General features: G+C 32.4%; 2 protein-coding genes across 2 annotated transcripts in view; one reads left to right on the top strand and one right to left on the bottom strand.

Annotated features, from left to right (window-relative positions):
* Nucleotides 1-13,057, top strand: part of LOC139773470 (neuroendocrine convertase 1) — a 33,574-nt gene extending 20,517 nt beyond the window's left edge. Inside the window, exons 5-15 of the mRNA XM_071707901.1 lie at nucleotides 172-318; nucleotides 667-733; nucleotides 2,655-2,926; nucleotides 4,317-4,529; nucleotides 5,110-5,210; nucleotides 6,036-6,101; nucleotides 7,215-7,367; nucleotides 8,970-9,139; nucleotides 11,605-11,738; nucleotides 12,426-12,557; nucleotides 12,622-13,057. Of these exons, the coding sequence (XP_071564002.1) occupies nucleotides 172-318; nucleotides 667-733; nucleotides 2,655-2,926; nucleotides 4,317-4,529; nucleotides 5,110-5,210; nucleotides 6,036-6,101; nucleotides 7,215-7,367; nucleotides 8,970-9,139; nucleotides 11,605-11,738; nucleotides 12,426-12,557; nucleotides 12,622-12,747 (1,581 nt within the window). The 3' untranslated portion in view covers nucleotides 12,748-13,057. The remainder of the gene's footprint in view (nucleotides 1-171; nucleotides 319-666; nucleotides 734-2,654; nucleotides 2,927-4,316; nucleotides 4,530-5,109; nucleotides 5,211-6,035; nucleotides 6,102-7,214; nucleotides 7,368-8,969; nucleotides 9,140-11,604; nucleotides 11,739-12,425; nucleotides 12,558-12,621) is intronic.
* Hrb27c (Heterogeneous nuclear ribonucleoprotein at 27C) overlaps nucleotides 4,738-18,282 on the bottom strand; it is a 96,067-nt gene continuing 82,522 nt past the window's right edge. The window contains exon 8 of the mRNA XM_071707908.1: nucleotides 4,738-6,139. Coding sequence (XP_071564009.1) covers nucleotides 6,060-6,139 — 80 coding nt within the window. The 3' untranslated portion in view covers nucleotides 4,738-6,059. The remainder of the gene's footprint in view (nucleotides 6,140-18,282) is intronic.

The raw sequence follows: 18,282 nt of genomic DNA, 5'->3' as shown, positions 1-18,282 counted from the left end.
AGCTGATTAACTTCACTTTTTGTAAATGATTAGTTTATAATTTCATCAACTTTCTCTATAACTTTCTCCGCTTCATGAAGTTGAGTAATTTGGTTTTTTAGGAGCTCATATATCATATTGTGTTTTTCTCACTTTTTATTTTTAACGAATTCTCTTTATCAACCGCCGTAGCAAGATACGAGGACGAATAAAGCTTTGCCGAAGCTCGACTTGAACGTTCTGCCTCTCTATCGACTGGGGATAACTGGTCGGGGAGTGAAGATTGCTGTTCTCGACGATGGTTTAGAGTACACTCATGATGACCTGCGGAACAATTATGTATGTAACAGTTACTTAAAACTTCGTGCTCGCTTCATAGATGACGAAACAAGTAACTTTAGAATTTATTTTAAACAAAAAAAATTATTTTGTTTTTATATTTATGTTATACGTATTTTATTATAAGCTATCATTATATTTAGATATTCAGATATATTATATGCAAATCATATTCATATTGTATCTAATATTAAATGTTATATCTTTATATAAATTGATATTATATGTCTTTACAATTTAACATTTAAAGTAGAATAAGGAATTATTTTTGACAAATAACGAGAACATGGTATTACTATAATATGTATGTTAATTAATTCTGTCTATAATTATAACATTTAAAATTAGGATGCGGCTATTAGTTATGACATAAATGAAGGCGATGATGATCCTTTTCCAAGATACGATGTGTCAGGTAATTTCTATTTATTAAATTTTTCTATAAATATATAATACACTGTATATAATATAGTTATAAAGTTATATTAATAAAATAATATTCGTTGAAGTATCTATTTTGCATGCTTGTTTAAACTAAATTTAAAATGTTTATGTAATTTAAATCACGAAAGCGTAATAGCTCGCTTGAAATAGCTTATGAAACATCAAGTAAAATGCATTCAGAGTATTTAGTAATGCACTTAAATCACTATAGGTACATAAACCCGTTGGTAGCGAAATTAGTTGAAAACTCGCTTGCAGAAAACTTTGCTATTTTAAAGCTTTACAAATTTTGCGCTATCCGTATAAACTAGACTATTTATTTTTTCAATTTTAACCTATGTGTAGAGTTATTACCTCCAATTGCTAATTTAACATTGGTTTTGTTTTTATATTTGAAATTATTTATGTCTTGATATCTGTCGAAAATCAGATTATCATTTATAATTAATATTCTTTTATATTAAATCTGGCTAGAGTTGACCAGCAGAATAAAATATAAAAAAAATTTAAATGACTAATTTAAAAGTATAAAAGTTTTTCTTAACAGAAAAGTTTGTCAGATCGCTTATAAAATATATAATACAATTCTTATAGTATATACAATATCTGTGTATGTATATATAGGAGAGACCGGGGCAAACTCGACACCGGGGCAAACTTGACACTAGGCTTTTTGCCAATTTAAATCTATTGGAGAAACTTGCCTTTCCTACTGTAAATGCGTCTTTATGTGCCAGTATTATCAACGGAATTTGATGACATTCTGAGTTATGGTGTAATTTTTAGCGCGACATAAGCGTTTTTGATGGTGAAAAGTAATTTTTCTGATCTCTCGAAAATTTCTACTCTTCTACTCCTCTGCATTACATATAATACATATATATATTTTTTTATCTTTTAATGTTATACGGATATACATGATATGTATATTTATAAAACAAAAATGCGAAAATATTATCCACAAAACGTATAAAATTATTTTGTAAATTCAATTTTAATTATCAAAAATAATTTACGAAAATACTATATATTTCAAAGAAACAGTTTGTATTTTTTATATAGAATTGTTATATTTTTACGTTATATTATTTATCACGTAGTATTATCATATTTTTATAAATGTTAAAACGCAAGATGGAAGTATTTGTAACTCGGTCATTCGAATAATGTAGTAACGACGTGAAAGATCAGTCAATAATATGGTCTAATAAATAATTCACTCGCTGATAAAAGTGTTAACGTTTGACTATAATTAACGTGTCGATATTAATGAAATTCGCGTGAAATCGGATCGAATATGGTTAGTCGCTTCGTTCGCAAATCAATCCATTCACAGATTTACAATCTAATTATTAATTAAATGTAGCTCTACAGGGTAAAATCATTTATGCAAAACGCAAGCGATCTAACTTCGATTGCTGAACATTAAATAAAATAAACGTTGATAATAAATTACTTAACTTTAAAGTGTTATTTAAAAAATATTTTTTCCATCAAATTCTTTTCTCTCTAGAGAACGATCTCTATATTTCTAAAAACAATTTTTATAGATACAAGGGAACACAATAGGTTTAGGATACTCCGCAGACTTCACTTGTAATAAAATACGTGTGAAAAGTATTTTATTTCTTTTTACATAACTATGTCCGAGGCATAATGCTTGCATTTTTATCCATGGATGTTATATCGTCCGCGTGAAATTACGTACTTGTATTCTGAATTTCAAAGTCGAGTAATGCGGTATATTACAGAGTGAAATCTTAAGACCTCCCACGTAGATGTTCCTATTATTTGATTCCTCTCCTCGTGCACGACGTACTTTGGCCGGCATCGCCGACCCCGATTGAACATTACTGTTTCACGATCGTATTACAAATTCAACTACTCCTCAGGGATGAACGGTCACGGCACCAGATGCGCCGGCGAAATAGCGATGGAGGCCAACAACCAAAAGTGTGGCGTCGGTGTCGCCTTCGAGGCTTCCGTCGGTGGCATCAAGCTCCTCGATGGCCTGGTGAACGACCGTGTGGAAGGTGAAGCTCTGGGATTCAAATCGGGACTTATTGATATCTACACAGCTTCCTGGGGACCGGCGGACGATGGAAAAAGTTTGGAGGCACCTGGTAGACTCGCTATCGAAGCGCTCGAACGTGGCGTAACAGAAGTCAGTTTGCCACCAAATTATCTACTAATATATATAATAAACAATATCTGTAAAAATAAAATATATTTGTCTTTAATAGAAGAAAGTTTATGCAGTAATTTAGATTTGAGGCTTAGGATTGAAACAAATAATAGATTATCCTAAAGGCAAAACTATACTTTGCCATGATCGTATTATTATCGATGACTTTTAAAAATGCGGCAAAATTTTTGCGATAATTATATTTCAGTTTTTGTCAAATATAATATTTATTTTCTGTTTCTGGTAACATTTCTGAAAAGAAAGAGAGAAGGTTATGAGCTTTGTACTCAAAGGTCTCTTTAATCGGATTACGAATGGGTTGACTTTACGTCAGAGTGAAACAGATTTTCTGGTCATTTAACGTTTAAACAAGCTTTTAACACCGACTAAGCTTAACTCGGTGTAGTTAAACTTTAATCGCGTTTTCAACGGTGATACATTACTTGTTGATCATTTTTGCAAACAGTAAAAAAATTCTAAACTGTTTTTCTCCTCCGCTTTTTTACTTGTTACATCCCTCTACTGGCGTAATTTTTTACAATATTCAGTTATCTACGAACTGCGTACTCTACGTGAATGTCCGGTAAAGTAAATTATGTCTCGCGATAATTAAGTTTATCTTTTAATTAATAAATTCCTGTAGAAATTATTAACTCAGAAATATTTATTAACTCATTTAACACTCGAAAGTTTGACTGAAATTAAGGATGATTAGGAAGGTGTGACGAAAAAAGATTTGAGAATAATTTAATCTCATAAATGTATAATATGAGACTCGAAAGTTATTGCGCGTCCCAACTTTTATCGAAAATTTTGTTACCTTAGTATAAATCCGTTTTGATTCCAAAAATGTGTCAGCTTTAATGAGCTCCATTTTTGGCGGGAACATTTGAAAATATATCATTCTAAAGGGTCTGGGGTCCGCTGGACCCCGGGTGGCATTTAAGGGTTAATATTATCGGCGCAGACATTAATTCCGAAGCTTCAAAGAGACGCTAGCAAGACACTCGCGTTTATAAAGTGTTCTCTTCTCATTTCTTTTCGAGGATTAAATATGAACGAAAAGAGTGTAACAACGACCAGAGAGAAAGGCTCGATTTACTTGTGCATATTTTATAGCGACATCTTTTATGCAACAGCATCTTTCTTTCTGCGAAACTATAGCATATTTTCTAAATGACGCAGCAATTTTTGAATATATCATAATTTTCTCTTTTATTTATCTTTTAGCTTGTTGATGAATTATTATATGCCCGAGTAAATTATTTGCGATTCGATATTTCGACGTAACATGAAAATTTTATTACTTCGTAATTTAATTTTGCTTTGACGTCGCTTGTGGAAATATTAATAACTAAATATTTGACAGGGTCGTAAAGGCAAAGGTAACATTTATGTATGGGCTTCTGGGAACGGTGGCTCCAAATCGGATGACTGCGGATGTGACGGATACGTTGGGAGCATATACACCGTGGCTGTCGGATCAGCCAGTCAAACCGGAAGATTTCCTTGGTATGGGGAAAGATGTCCTGCTACTCTCGCTACGACGTACAGTAGCGGCGCGTATCATGATCAGATGATAGTAAGTATTTCCCTTGGTGTGTTAAGCCCCTTGCACAATAGGCGATAGCGATAGCGATAGCGACAGCGACAAAGGTGCCGACAAAGCTGTAGCTTTGTCGGCAACTTTGTCGCTGTCGCTATATCGCTAACGCTATCGCCTATTGTGCAATGGGGTTTAGTTGAATTTAATAAAGATACAAATAGAATAAAAGATAGCTGATAATTCGTCTATTTCAATTTGCTTTATTGATAAAAACATATAAAACATTTACAAGGCTCGCAATATCTTAATATCTTAATCACACATGTATGTTTTTTCTTAATTTTCTCTTAAACGTATTTGCAAAGTAAGGAAAGTATATTATTCTTATCTAAAACAAGAACTGTTGCTGTAATCATAAATGTATCAGAATTAAAATGTCATAGCTTTTGCTGATGGTAGTAATCTCTGATTCAGTGATTTTCTCAATTATCTTAATTCGACTTTTTTACATCTTCCTTGGAATCGAACGAAAAGATAAATATCTGCGTATATGAAAAGAAAGATTTATATTACGAAAGGCCCGAATAATTTAATAACTTTCCTTTGCACTGCGTAGGCAACAACGGATCTACGAAACACCTGCACGACTAGGCACACGGGTACTTCAGCTTCCGCCCCATTAGCCGCCGGAATATTGGCTCTCGCGCTGCAAGTAAAGTACGAACATATCCCAGCAATCTCCCATTGAAACTTTTCTTTGAAACCCGGAAGCGCTAACTAACTTGATTATAAGTACTCAACTACATATTATTTTTCGTTGCGCCGTCAATAAAAAGGAATACTTCTTTAGCCCAAACTTTCTTCTCTCGTATTCACGATATTCGCTCTATTAACACGCATTTCGCCATTAACTCCGAACTTTAGGAACTCAAGAGAAATTGAATTTGGAATTTTATTACCACATAATAACGTATAATTATAATTATAATAATTATAATTATAACAGAATAAACAGTATAATTATATAACAATTAATGTAGAATAAAGGTGAACGTACATTAAACAAATATGTTGAGATAGTAGTTTATAACGATATACACATTGAAGACTTTTATTGTTTTATCAAATATTCGCACGCATGTAATAAATAATTTAGATCATAAATTATAACGTTATTATTAAAAAACTTTTTTTTTTTTTCAAAGTTAATTTTAATTTTTACTAATATTATTTTTACATTTTATAATATAATTCTTTTTGAGATTGAATTTCTCATTCTATTCTTGAAATCGAAATATTTCTTCATGGTTTATCCTTTTCTGTCTTCATTACGTCTTAAGTATGTATATGTACGACCGATATATGTGATGTATGTGAAATATACAATATTCGATATATCGAGAGAATGAGAATATATTGAGTTTTTAATTTATCCTCGATTAACCTACGACCCAAAAATAAAGACGTTATAAAGACGTTGTCAGCAATATTGCCAATATTTTAATCGAAGATCGAACTAACGACTTTACTTTATTTTTACAGCGAGGACTTAACGTGGAGAGACATTCAGCATCTGATAGCTTGGTCATCGGAATACAGTCCTCTCCGGTGAGCGTCTCCCGAATAGCAATTCAGGCCACGTGTATCTGCAATTGTGCCAGTTTAAATTCTTATTCTCTCATACTGCGGCAGAATAGGTCGCGGCGTCGTTTGCAATATAAAACTGTAATTCAGGTGAAATCATTTTTCTCGATCTACCGTTAGAAATTCTCAGTGCAATCAACCGTGATTGACAAGTAAGGCGGAGGGTTCACGAAGCAAAATTATGTTGAGTGATAATTGAGCTTCTCAGAAGCCAAACTGATCAATCCTACTTTTTATAAAGTTCTTTTCCAATATTTAATTTTATGTATGACAGAGCACATAATTAGATTATGGCTTCATCAATTTTCTCTCTTTTTTATTTTATTGAGTCGATCAGTTTTGCTTCTGAGAAACTTTTAATTATGATTGCCTTTAAACACTTTTTTCCGATCTTTTCAAGCACGTTTACAGAAATAACTTAATCCGTTTGAAAAATCTGAAATAACTTTTTGACATTCTATGGTATCGGATATATTTGTTACATTTTTCACGATATCAAACACATAAATTAACTGTGCTATACGTGAAAATTATTTCAAACAATGATGTGTAACTTTTATCGAATAGTTGTCAAAGAAACGAGGTCGTGCATACGATGGCGGAAGAAAAATTGCTGCTCGATCATGCCCACTGGGATACATACGCAGATGGTCATGCATATTTCTAACCGTTATTGCTTGTTCACGTAATTTATATTCCGTGCTAATTGCGTTCTATTGTCGTCTCGTAAAAGCGATCATGATAGCTTTCGCATAAACGTATTCCATTTACGTTGATGACAATTATTCGTAATCGTCTTTTATTAGCATACATGTGATATTTGACAATTGATGCTTCGAAATATTTTACTTTTTGTTCAAAGGACAATATCAAGCTTTGTAATAATATTCTTTATAAATCTATCATTGTTGATTTGAAGAATTTCAATAATAGTGAATATCATTTTTTTTCCATTATTATAGAAATTTTAACGAGAAAAAAGAAGTCTGAGAGAGAACAATTTTTCTACTTTACATCCGCTTATGGCGCAACTTCTTTCCCAGAATAAAAGCTTTAATATTTGCATAAATTTTCCAGCGAAAATCCGGGCTGGTTTAAAAACGCGGCTGGATTTTGGTTCAACTCGCGCTTCGGTTTCGGACTTATGAACGCGTACGCGCTGGTGACGACGAGTTATAACTGGACGACAGTGCCGGAGAAAACTATTTGCAAAGTGGATAACGCGTACATGTGAGTAAATTAGTTCAGCGGATTTAGTGCGGTGGCTTAATTGCGCGATACGCGAACGTCGTACTAAACGAGCAGCACAGGTCGTACGAATAAAATTGATTAAATGCTTCTGCTCTTGCTTGTAGAAGCAAATATATTTGCGCGGCATTTAGTGCAATATATATTTAAATTATTAGAGCGGCAAAGCGTTCAATTTACAGATCTTTTTTCTTTTTTTCTATTTTATTTTGGTTGCTCAAAACCGCCTAATTTCAATATTAGATTTTTCTATATTATATATATATATATATATATATATTTGTTTTTCAATATTTTTAATACATTATATTTGTTTTTCAATATTAGATTTTTCTAATTTAAATAAGATTAATTCAGATTGATGGTGAGATATTAATGCGGATCGGACATTTACGATGTGCCACATATTTACGCTGGATTATTATTAGATTTTATTTCACGTGATCTATAAGTACTAAAAGAATAACGATTTTTCGCACCGTTCTATAATCCCCGAATGTCGCATCAATCGAATGAGGCGACCTCCTTTTTCAGGGAGGCATTTGCGGATGCTCGAAGAAGCGCGAGATAAGAAGCGCATCGTTAAGTTCAACAAGAATTTAACGACGCGATCAACAAGATCGTAAAGGTCCTCATTTGTTACGTTACGACAGTGGGCAGAGAAAATGGAGCGTCTTTTGTGGAGGATTTTACTCGAAATACGTTTCTGAAAGGGCAATTTGTTTAACAGCCGGAACTCTCCGTACTTAGATCGCTAAATGCAAATGTGCATGATCATTTCAAATAGCCATGACCGTACGCGTAACCGAGAACATATGCTAATCTCGTTACAAAACGTCCCGTCCTCTCAACCCATGTAATTCAAATACACACGTATCTGCATACTTTGAGGATTTACCTTGTTTCATGTCCGCGTTGTTACCTACTTCACGCCGAGCCATTTGCGATTACTCTCATAATCTCACTGTGAGTGATGAGATATTATAGTCACGAAGGCAGCTTCATTAATTCAGACTTTTTACATGCTCTAAGTATTATCATCATATCTTACCTATAATTTCAAAATTATTCCCCCTTACGATTACGTAATCTCATACGTTAGAATATAGATGTTTCAAATGCCGAAGAAACGATTTATAATCATATTAGGTATGTGTATGTGTGTATGTATATATACACTGAAAAAATTTTTATTATTTGTAAGAAAATAGATTTCTTTGAATTTAGTTTCCTTAATTCAAAGAAGTATTAGATTTGAGAAAATATTTTAAACTCAGAAAAATGTTTTTTTAAATCTACTCAATACTTCTTTGAATTAAGGAAATTAAATTCAAAGAGATCTATTTTCTTGCAAATAATAAATTTTTTCTCAGTGTATATATATCTATATACTATGCGTTTTTTAAATAGGATACTGTTTGAATAAAGAATTTCTGCACATTTCAATTGTACATGAAGGCCCTTAGATCCTTCGTACGACCTGTCAATATTTCAAGAATATTCAACGGCTCCGGCGTCTTGCGAAATGCTTGTTTCCAAAACTTCACTTGCCTACGCATAAATATTCAATGTTTTTCGTTGCAGCGCCGATACGAGACTGATTTATGGAAATTCAAAGAAACTGCAATTCAATGCCGGTAACGTTTGTCGAACATCGGGGAACAAAATAATTTCTTTGGAGCACGTGGAAGTCGAGGCGAATCTCAAGTACTCTTGTCGCGGCGCGCTGCAAATGCATCTGACTGCGCCTTCAGGTATTACATTTTTGACTTCAACCATTTATCATATCTTCAAAAGTTTCCTCTACGTGTCCCGGCTGATAAATAAAGTTCATGTACATGCTCAACGAGATCGGGAAAAAGCACTTTTTTTCTCATTTCTAAACTTCTGACTGTAGAAAAAGAGATAAAAAAGTAAGTGGTGCTTTTAATAAAACTTATGCAACAAATGGAGCGAATTAGTCTCTTGAGTCAGTTTACTCGGCTATGCTTCATTTTAAATGCACCTCTGGAAACGTCAATCTTCATTTATATCCGACTTACAGAAGTGAAAAGCACGGAAAGTCGAGGGAATGAGAATAGCAACCATATGAGAATGGTCGCGGAATAGGCCATTTTACGTTCGTAGATAGGAAAGAGAGACTTCTAAAAATACCATGCAAGGAAAGTCCTCTATAATTATATCGGGGCTAAAGTCTCCGAGAATATTCTTCGAGGCTAAATGTAAATACATTTAACTACATTCATAGAAACTCGCTTGTCAACTGAATTTATCGAGTTCTATTCATTGTTCTATTGGAGTTTATGAAAGAGAGAAAAACTAACAAATGTGCGAATGGAAGTAATACGAAATTTCTTAATACGCATCTCTATTGCGTCGTATATTTACCGCAGAATCAAATATCCATCTGCGTCTTTTGCAAATTTATTATTTAAAATACTTTTATTTGTTTAGAAACTAAAACTTTAGTTACTTTAAAATACTTTAAAATACTTTTATTTGGTTAGCAGCTTAGAACTTTAAACGATATTTTAAATTACATTAAATATTTTATTAGTAATTCAAAAAGTAAAGCATCAAGATGATTAAAAGAAAAAGCACTAAAAATAAAATCTATATCCTATTATTAAAAAATAAGTTTTTAAAAGAATTTCTCTAAGTTTATGGGATGAATAGATATTACGCAATTTTAAGATTATCAATCAAGAGTATTGCATAATTTGATATAACACAGCTCTGTTAAGGAAAGGTGACGAATAGCGAACGGATCATTTCAACGGAATTAATACCACCATTAATATTGCAAGTCACGTTTCTGTGTCGCATAGCAAATGCAGTTAACAGCACAAATACGTTCTTACTTCAATTTATAGCTGGAAATTCAATTTGATGCTACTTCGATGCGGCCTGTTTATTCGAAGAGGGACAGAATTCGATGGAAATAGGATTTATTCGTTCAATAAAGATTGCGCCGCGTTTAGTAACGTACATTACTATATAAACTTGATAAATGTATAATAAATGTCAGAAAGGAACTCAATAACTTCGTGTCAAATAGAACGGTGCTTCAGACGTGGACATGAACGAATAGATAGGCAATCATCACGTTGGCCAATGCGTTATTTAATTCCATACACGTTTACCGATTGACGTTGTTATCGACAGACGATGTCACTCGCATCGAAATACCGAAAGAAATCCGAAATGTATTGAAATGCAAGAAAAGAATGACGAGTAAAAACATCCAGACTCATCTAATGCAACAATATCGTGGTTTTCGGATGTAATACTTTTTTATTTTTATATATTCACAGATTTTACTGGCAATATTTTAGCAAGAGCACTCTCCATTTCAAACAAAATCAATATCATATTGCATTTTTTATGAATACGATAAGGGGAAGAAAGTCGTTTTAAACGTGAGGCAACTTTTAATAGCAATTTTTTTCCTTCAATTTCAAGGAAAAAGTTTTTCAGACGATTAATTTACATTCTTTATTAAAACCTTTTAATTTTTTGTTCAACTTTCCTAAAAAACATTTAATATTACTTATAACAAATATCTGTAAATAAAACAGTCTAATTTTTATTATATTTCATATTTTTATCATTATTTTTAATATCACAAAATTAAAAAATATAAAATTTTATTTTGGACTTATTTCTATTTCCTGTGAGACAGAAAAAAGTTTTATTAAAAATACTTGGATAATAATATTTATATTTTATTTGTTGTAAAAAATATTATAATTTTTTATGTATTAAATAAATCAAGAATGTTTGCAATTAAAATAATTTAAGATTTCGTGAAAGTTTAATTTAAAGAGAGAGAGAGAGAGAGAGAGAGAGAGAGAGAGAGAGAGAGAGAGAGATTATTCCTTTTACTTTACAAAATCTGTAATTAGGTCATATAATATTATTCAAAATTACAAGCTTTACTGTACACATGCGAGAAAAAATCAATAACGTTCGTATGCAACTGTAATTAACATCCATGGAACCGATCGTATTTAATTATTTTAAACTAGGATGTATGCGCGTGCTTGTAATAAATTAAATTTAACTTGACGTTTTTACATTAACGTGATCTTTCTTTTTTGTAACGTAGCAAAAAAAACACCATAAGAAAATATTTATCACGACATTCTTAAAATTGCGTCTGTGAATTGATGTATACACAAATTTCACTTATGCAAATCACGTATACTTCGTTTCTTAGGGACCTTAGTCCGGATTCTAAGTCCAAGGAAGCTGGATAATTCTGACGCTGGTTTTACGAAGTGGAAATTCATGTCGGTCGCGACGTGGGGCGAAGATCCTCGTGGAACGTGGACTTTGGATATACTTGATGAAGTAAGACTTTGAAAGTGTCTTATCGCAGATTCTGCGGTTATCGATATATCAACATGTTGTGAGAGATCTTCAAGTATATGTAACCTCCTTATTATTTCTAAGAAAATGTTACGCAATCATACATTGTACTAACACATAAGCAATGAAAACAGAACATAAATTTGATCATAACACGAAATATAGCTATATTCCTTTCGTGAAATACAAATTTCCATAAGGAAACTTCACGTTACCTTAGAAGCATTTTATATTAAAAATATAAATACATTATATACTCGGTACAATGTATTGCTCAGAACATAATAATAGTAAATACATACATTAATTCAGGGAAGAATATCTCGATTAGGCACATAAGGTAAGAGGGTTCACTCCCTTTTCCATCAACCACCTTAAATTATAGCCCGTGGATTTCAAAGGTCTATATACCACACAGGAATATGAATAAATTTATATATATATATGTACAGAATATCTACATATAAATAAAAATGTTGTAAATTTTCAAGGCACTTTTTTTCAAACGATATATTGAGACCCACGGTTCCATCGGGCGATTACATGGGTTACCAAAATGTTTAATGCGACTGATTGATCGAATATTGATCGGTTGAAATTACCTCTCCGCATATCGGTATCTGTCATGCGAGTATATTTAATTGATCGTGTATATTTACGCGCTTTCAGATAGGCCCGGAGCGGAATAATGGCACAATTGAGGCATTTACATTAATTTTGCACGGTACCGTGCAAATTCCACTTTACCGCAGGAATGGACCGCGAATCTACAACGAAGACTACAATCGAATACGCAAAACCGTAAATAAATACCATATAATTTAATTGTTTATTATATATTTTACTAATATCACCTTTTTTTCAGTACGACATGGTGGAATCGAACTCAGTAAATTCCGAAGATGAATACGACCAAAATATATCATCGCCAGAAATTAATACCATCTTGTATAAGCAGTGGTTGAAAAAGCTATTGTTAAAAAGATTATGATAGTCAACTTTCTAGTTGTATCGTTGAATATTAAATTATTGAAACAATTAGAAACACTCGAATAATTATCACAATCCGCCAAAACGTTCACATTTATTAATACTCACGCAGGCTTACGTCACGCTTTTAAAATAGACTAATCGTAATAGTAATATTTTTCATTAATTACATCGAGCTTCCGTTCTGAGAATACGACACAATATAATAATGGCAAATTTATGAGAATTTATCAGCATGCATTAACAAATGCTAGATAATGAATTGTGATATCTTTGTAATGATGGTAACATAATTAAATGTTTCCTACGTATATGCCAGCGTGAGTAGTTCTTTGTAACATCTCCTGTGTGTGCGTGTGCGTGTGCGTGTGCGTGTGTGTGTGTGTGTGTGTGTGTGTGTGTAATACATACACATAATGACGCGCCGTAGTTCGTATAACGATGGGAATAACAGTGCATTATGACGCGACAAACAGTTTTACATCGAATTTAACACTTCTGTGTTTAATCAAAAACCACTTTATCCCAGAAAAACTGTGCAGATGCATTAAAAAATTTTATATCTTTTTATTAACTATACTAGGCTACTATCCCTATTTTTTGTATACGTGTTACTCTCATGAAACTGGGAGTACCATTATCTGTAGGGGAGACCAGGGCAAACTCGACACGATTTTTTCAAAGGCAATTTTCAACAATTAATTAAAATTTTCAAGCAAATTTAATGGTACACATTTAAAGAGCGTTCCTTCAGGTACAAAATTGCTTAAGGAAATTTTGCTGTACGTCGCTTAGTTTTGCCCCCAGGAAAGGAAAAGTAACGCAAAGACAAATTTTCAAATTGGAAAATGCCGGGGCAAACTCGACACTTTGCCTGATCGACACAATTTAATCTGGAACTTATTTTTTATTGTTTGAAACTAAATATACATTTCTTTATCGTGTATTTAGAAAGTACAAAAATTTGGAATTAAGTAAAACAATCATTGGAAATAATGAGAACAAAAATTGTTGAACATTCAATTATTTTCATCTAAACTCATGTCTGAAAAACAATTTATGCAAGTAAATTCGCGATTACACGTGCGCACACATTTGTCATGGGCCATATAGCTGCATCACAAGCATCATTTATTATTGGGAGCCAATAAAACAGCGTGTCGACTTTGCCCCGTCGACTTTGCCCCGAACGTCGTTTTTTACTTTTGTTACTCCAAAAATATACAAATTTTGAAAATATGCAAAAACTATTATCGGATTCGTATAAAGCATCGAATTTCCCATCAAAATCACTTACCGGTAGATTCGCAAGAGTAAAGCTCGATGAAAGAGTAGACATTTTCGAGAGATCAGAAAAATTACTTTTCACTATCAAAAACGCTTATGTCGCGCTAAAAACTACACCATAACTCAGAATGTCACAAAATTCCTTTGATAATACTGGCACATAAAAACGCATTTACAGTAGAAAAGGCAAGTTTCTACGATAGATTTAAATTGGCAAAAAGCCTAGTGTCAAATTTGGCCCGGTGTCGAGTTTGCCCCGGTCTCCCCTACATATCTCAGGAAAGTATAAATATTTTTATCTTTTCTTTTTTTTAAATTGAAATACCTAAGCGAACAAAGCTTTATTTTGGAACCATAAATAGGGAAAGTTATAAAGGCTTAAAGCAAAGGAGAGAAGGAAAATTTTCCTTTTTATATAGCCGGAAAAATCATATTTTAGTAAAAAATATAAAACTGATACTTACGTTTAAAAAAGTTTAAAACAACCTACAGTATTATAAAATATAAGGTTGTAATATATTATTGAAAAAAATGTTTTTCTAGAATTAAGGGGTTAAGTATATTTTAAAGTTTCTTTAAAAGTTTTGTAACTTCATGGATAAAGAAACGTTTACACAAAAATACATATTAATGCGCTTACTCTTATTCATACTGTACTAATATATTTTGCAGACAAGTCATTAAAACATATAATTAAAAAATTATCTTAAGTATTAATTTATTGGTGCACATTGTTCGCTTAACATCGAGCGATGCTTCTCGCATCGTGAGTTAAAAAGAAAGCATCGAGAACAAACAAATTAAACATACGTATTATTAAAGGGAAGGCGATATTTGCATCTTACACGTTTAGTTAATTCGCAAGTAATGGGATGATACGTGTATAATTCGATGTCTTGTGAATCTCGTTCCTAATGATGCTTTTCGTTTGAATTTGTATAATTCAGGAGAGATTTTAAAACATACACGCAAGCAACTTTTTATAAATGGTGTACATAAACTTTTAACTGATGTTTCGAAAAACACATATTTTATCATTAGTTTGTTTTCTCCGCTTAAAGTATATAAAATATAACTATAAATAACGCTTTGATCTAACATAGCACAAAAAAATCTCATAGGGTATCGATTAGACATTCGTGAAGTAGGTACTGTATTCACGACATGCTTGGTCAAATGTGTTGGTGCCTTCTTTAGTAGAATTGAATGATATTTGACTCTTTTCTAACATCTACATCTTCTCGTAAAGAAGACAATATGATAACTATTTTATTTCTTTTCGGACAATTAATATGAAAGTAATGAAAGTAAATTTACTGCAATTAATGATTCACGTTTACTTTATGCTAATAATATTATTAGCATAAAGTAAACGTGAATCATTAATTGCAGTGAATCTTTTAATATTCTTTGGTATCTCTCTTTTTTTGCTTGAATTGTCTCTATCATACTAACAAGTAAGTATAAAGTTATTTTTCATGTTTTGCACTAGAAGCACTGAAGTGAACCGTTTATTACAAGTAAGTTTTTTTCTTGTTTAAGTGTTGAGAACTCACCACCAAAGTACAAGTATTTCTGTGAATCACCCTGTACATAAAGACGCATCGTGGTTTTATGACGATGGGATAACAGCGCATTATGACGCGACACACAGTTTTACATCAAATTTAACACTCCTGTATTTAATCAGAAACCTTTTTCCGAAGAAAAATTGTGCAGACACATTAAAAAATTCTATATCTTTTTATTAACCCTAGGTTACTATCCCTATTTCTTGTCTACGTTCATTACTTATGAATCTGAAAATACTTTTATCAGTTCATATCTCTAGCAAGCATTAATATTTTTTACCTCCTTTTTTAAAAATCGAAATATCAAAACTTAAGCGAACTATATAAGCTTTACTTTGGAAGACCATAAAGAGGACAGAAGTTATAAAAGCTTAAAACGAAGGAAAATTTATGTATAGCCAGTAAAATCATATTTTCGCAAAAGATATAAAACTGAAACGTTTAAAAAAGCTTTAAAGCGGCTAACTGCATCATAAAACATAAAATTTAAATATTATTAAAAATAAATGTTTTGCTAGAATTTAAACAATTTTAATATAAAGCTGCAAGGGATCAAGTACATTTTTAAGTTTTCTTAGAAGTTTTGTAGCTTCTTGGATAAAGGAGCGGTTACATAAAAATACATGTAATACACTTATTCATTCATGCTATAACAATATATTTTGCAGACAAATCATTAAAACATACAATTAAAAAAAATTATCTTAAATATTAATTATAGGTGCACACTATTCGCATAACATCGAGCGATGCTTCTCGCATCGTGGTCTTTTGCATTGAAAGGACAAGTAAATCGAGTTTTCCTATCACTAAAGGCAGAACTTTATCTGGACCTTACACATGTATCTAATTTGTAAGTAAGGGGATCATATATGTGTTATGATTCGCTATTTTCTCCCTTAACAACGCTTTCCATTAGTTTTCGTAATTTCTCGGTGATTCCCTTACCATGTAATAAACGTCTTTTTATATGTGGTATGTATAATTGTTTAGCTAATGTTTTTAAAAACTCAGATTTTGTTAACTTTGCGTCGTCCTCTTTGTTTAAATTATGTAAAATATAACTATTAGTAAAGCTTTCATCTAACATAGCATAAAAGAATTTCATTACCCAACGAATAGACTTTCGTGCAGTACTGTATTCACGACATAATTGGTCAAATCTGTCAGTGCCTCCTTTGGTAGAATTATAAAATTTAATGATTTCTTGTTCTTTTTCAACAACTGCATCTCCTCGTTTATGTAAAGAAGACGAAGACAATACTAAAATTATTTTACTTTGTTTCGGACAATGTGAAAGTAATGTCACATTATCAGCATAAATAAAACGCGAATCATTAATTTCAGTGAAATTTTTCATTTTTAGTGGTATCTCTCTTTCTTTTGCTCGAATTGTCCCTACCATACTAAGCGAACATTTATTTTTCATGCTTTGCACTAGAGGCACTGAAGTGAAACGTTTATTACAAGTAATGTTTCTGTGACTGTCATAGATCGGCTCTGATAATTTACGAACATAATAAGAAGGCATAGACTTTTGAGGTCTCTTATCGTCTTTTCCAACGTGAGGAATAGCATTTATCATATAATAAGTGTCTGAATCGTTCATCATAACAATTCTAAGTCCCACTTGTTCCTTTTTAGGACCCATTTTCACATGAAAAGGACATTTACCGCGAAAATTTACTAACTGCTCGCCTATTGTCACATTTTTACCCGGCGAATAATACTTTGTACAATTCGATATAAATGAATCCCAAAGGTCACGAATTGGTGCTAATCTATCACTTTGGCGACGTTCTTGACGTGTACTTTTATCATCGAACTGTAAAAATGCTATTAAAATTTCAAAACGTTGTAGTGCCATGGTTGAGCGATAGATAGGTGTTTCATGGTCTGGTTTTCATAATTTCTTTACACTAATATAATTTTTTTTTTTTTTGAATCCACAAAAGTATGAAATTCCTATAAGGGCTTTTAATTCCTCGAGAGTAATATCTGATAAATAACATATATATTAGATTTTTTACAATTTTTTCGTTTTTGTGCCATCTCAGCATTAGTATATTTGACAATTTTACTTAGCATTTCGTCAGTAAAAAGGAGAGACCATACTTCTATTGGAGTATCCTTATTCTTCGCATCGTTCAACACTTCAGGTTCATAATCCGGTACTTTATCTGCTTCTGTTTCATCTTCTTCCGTCGGCGGTGTAACGGACCATTTAAAGTAGTTGGGGCTATACATAAAACGACCCGCCAAGGATTCAGTTCCTCGCATTGACGCATGCTCTGGCTTTTCTTCACTTTCAGCCTGATGCTCTATGTTTTCTACGATGTCATATGTTTCTTCTTCCGATTCGATAGCTGCGATAGCACTTAATTCTTCAACATTATCTTTATCTGAGGAACTTTCATTACTTGCCAAGGATATAGTTTTTCGCGTCGACGCATGCGCTGCCCCTTCTTCTTCACTTTCAGTCGATTGTTCTACGTCCTCTACGATATCATATGCTTCTTCTTCCGATTCGATATTACTTAATTCTTCAACATTATCGTCCTCTGAAGAACTTTCGTTATCAATAGGTTTTTCAGGTTGAGTTCGCAACTGCTCTTGCATATCTTTCTTCTGTTCGCCGCTGGGCGTTTCCATTGCTGACTAAAAGTGATTGAAGATAC

Source organism: Temnothorax nylanderi, unplaced genomic scaffold, assembly GCF_030848795.1.
Source record: "Temnothorax nylanderi isolate EJ_2023f unplaced genomic scaffold, tnyl_v1.0 TNYL_tig0062_pilon, whole genome shotgun sequence".
Lineage (NCBI taxonomy): Eukaryota > Metazoa > Arthropoda > Insecta > Hymenoptera > Formicidae > Temnothorax > Temnothorax nylanderi.
This window is presented reverse-complemented; position numbering and strand designations above follow the sequence as displayed.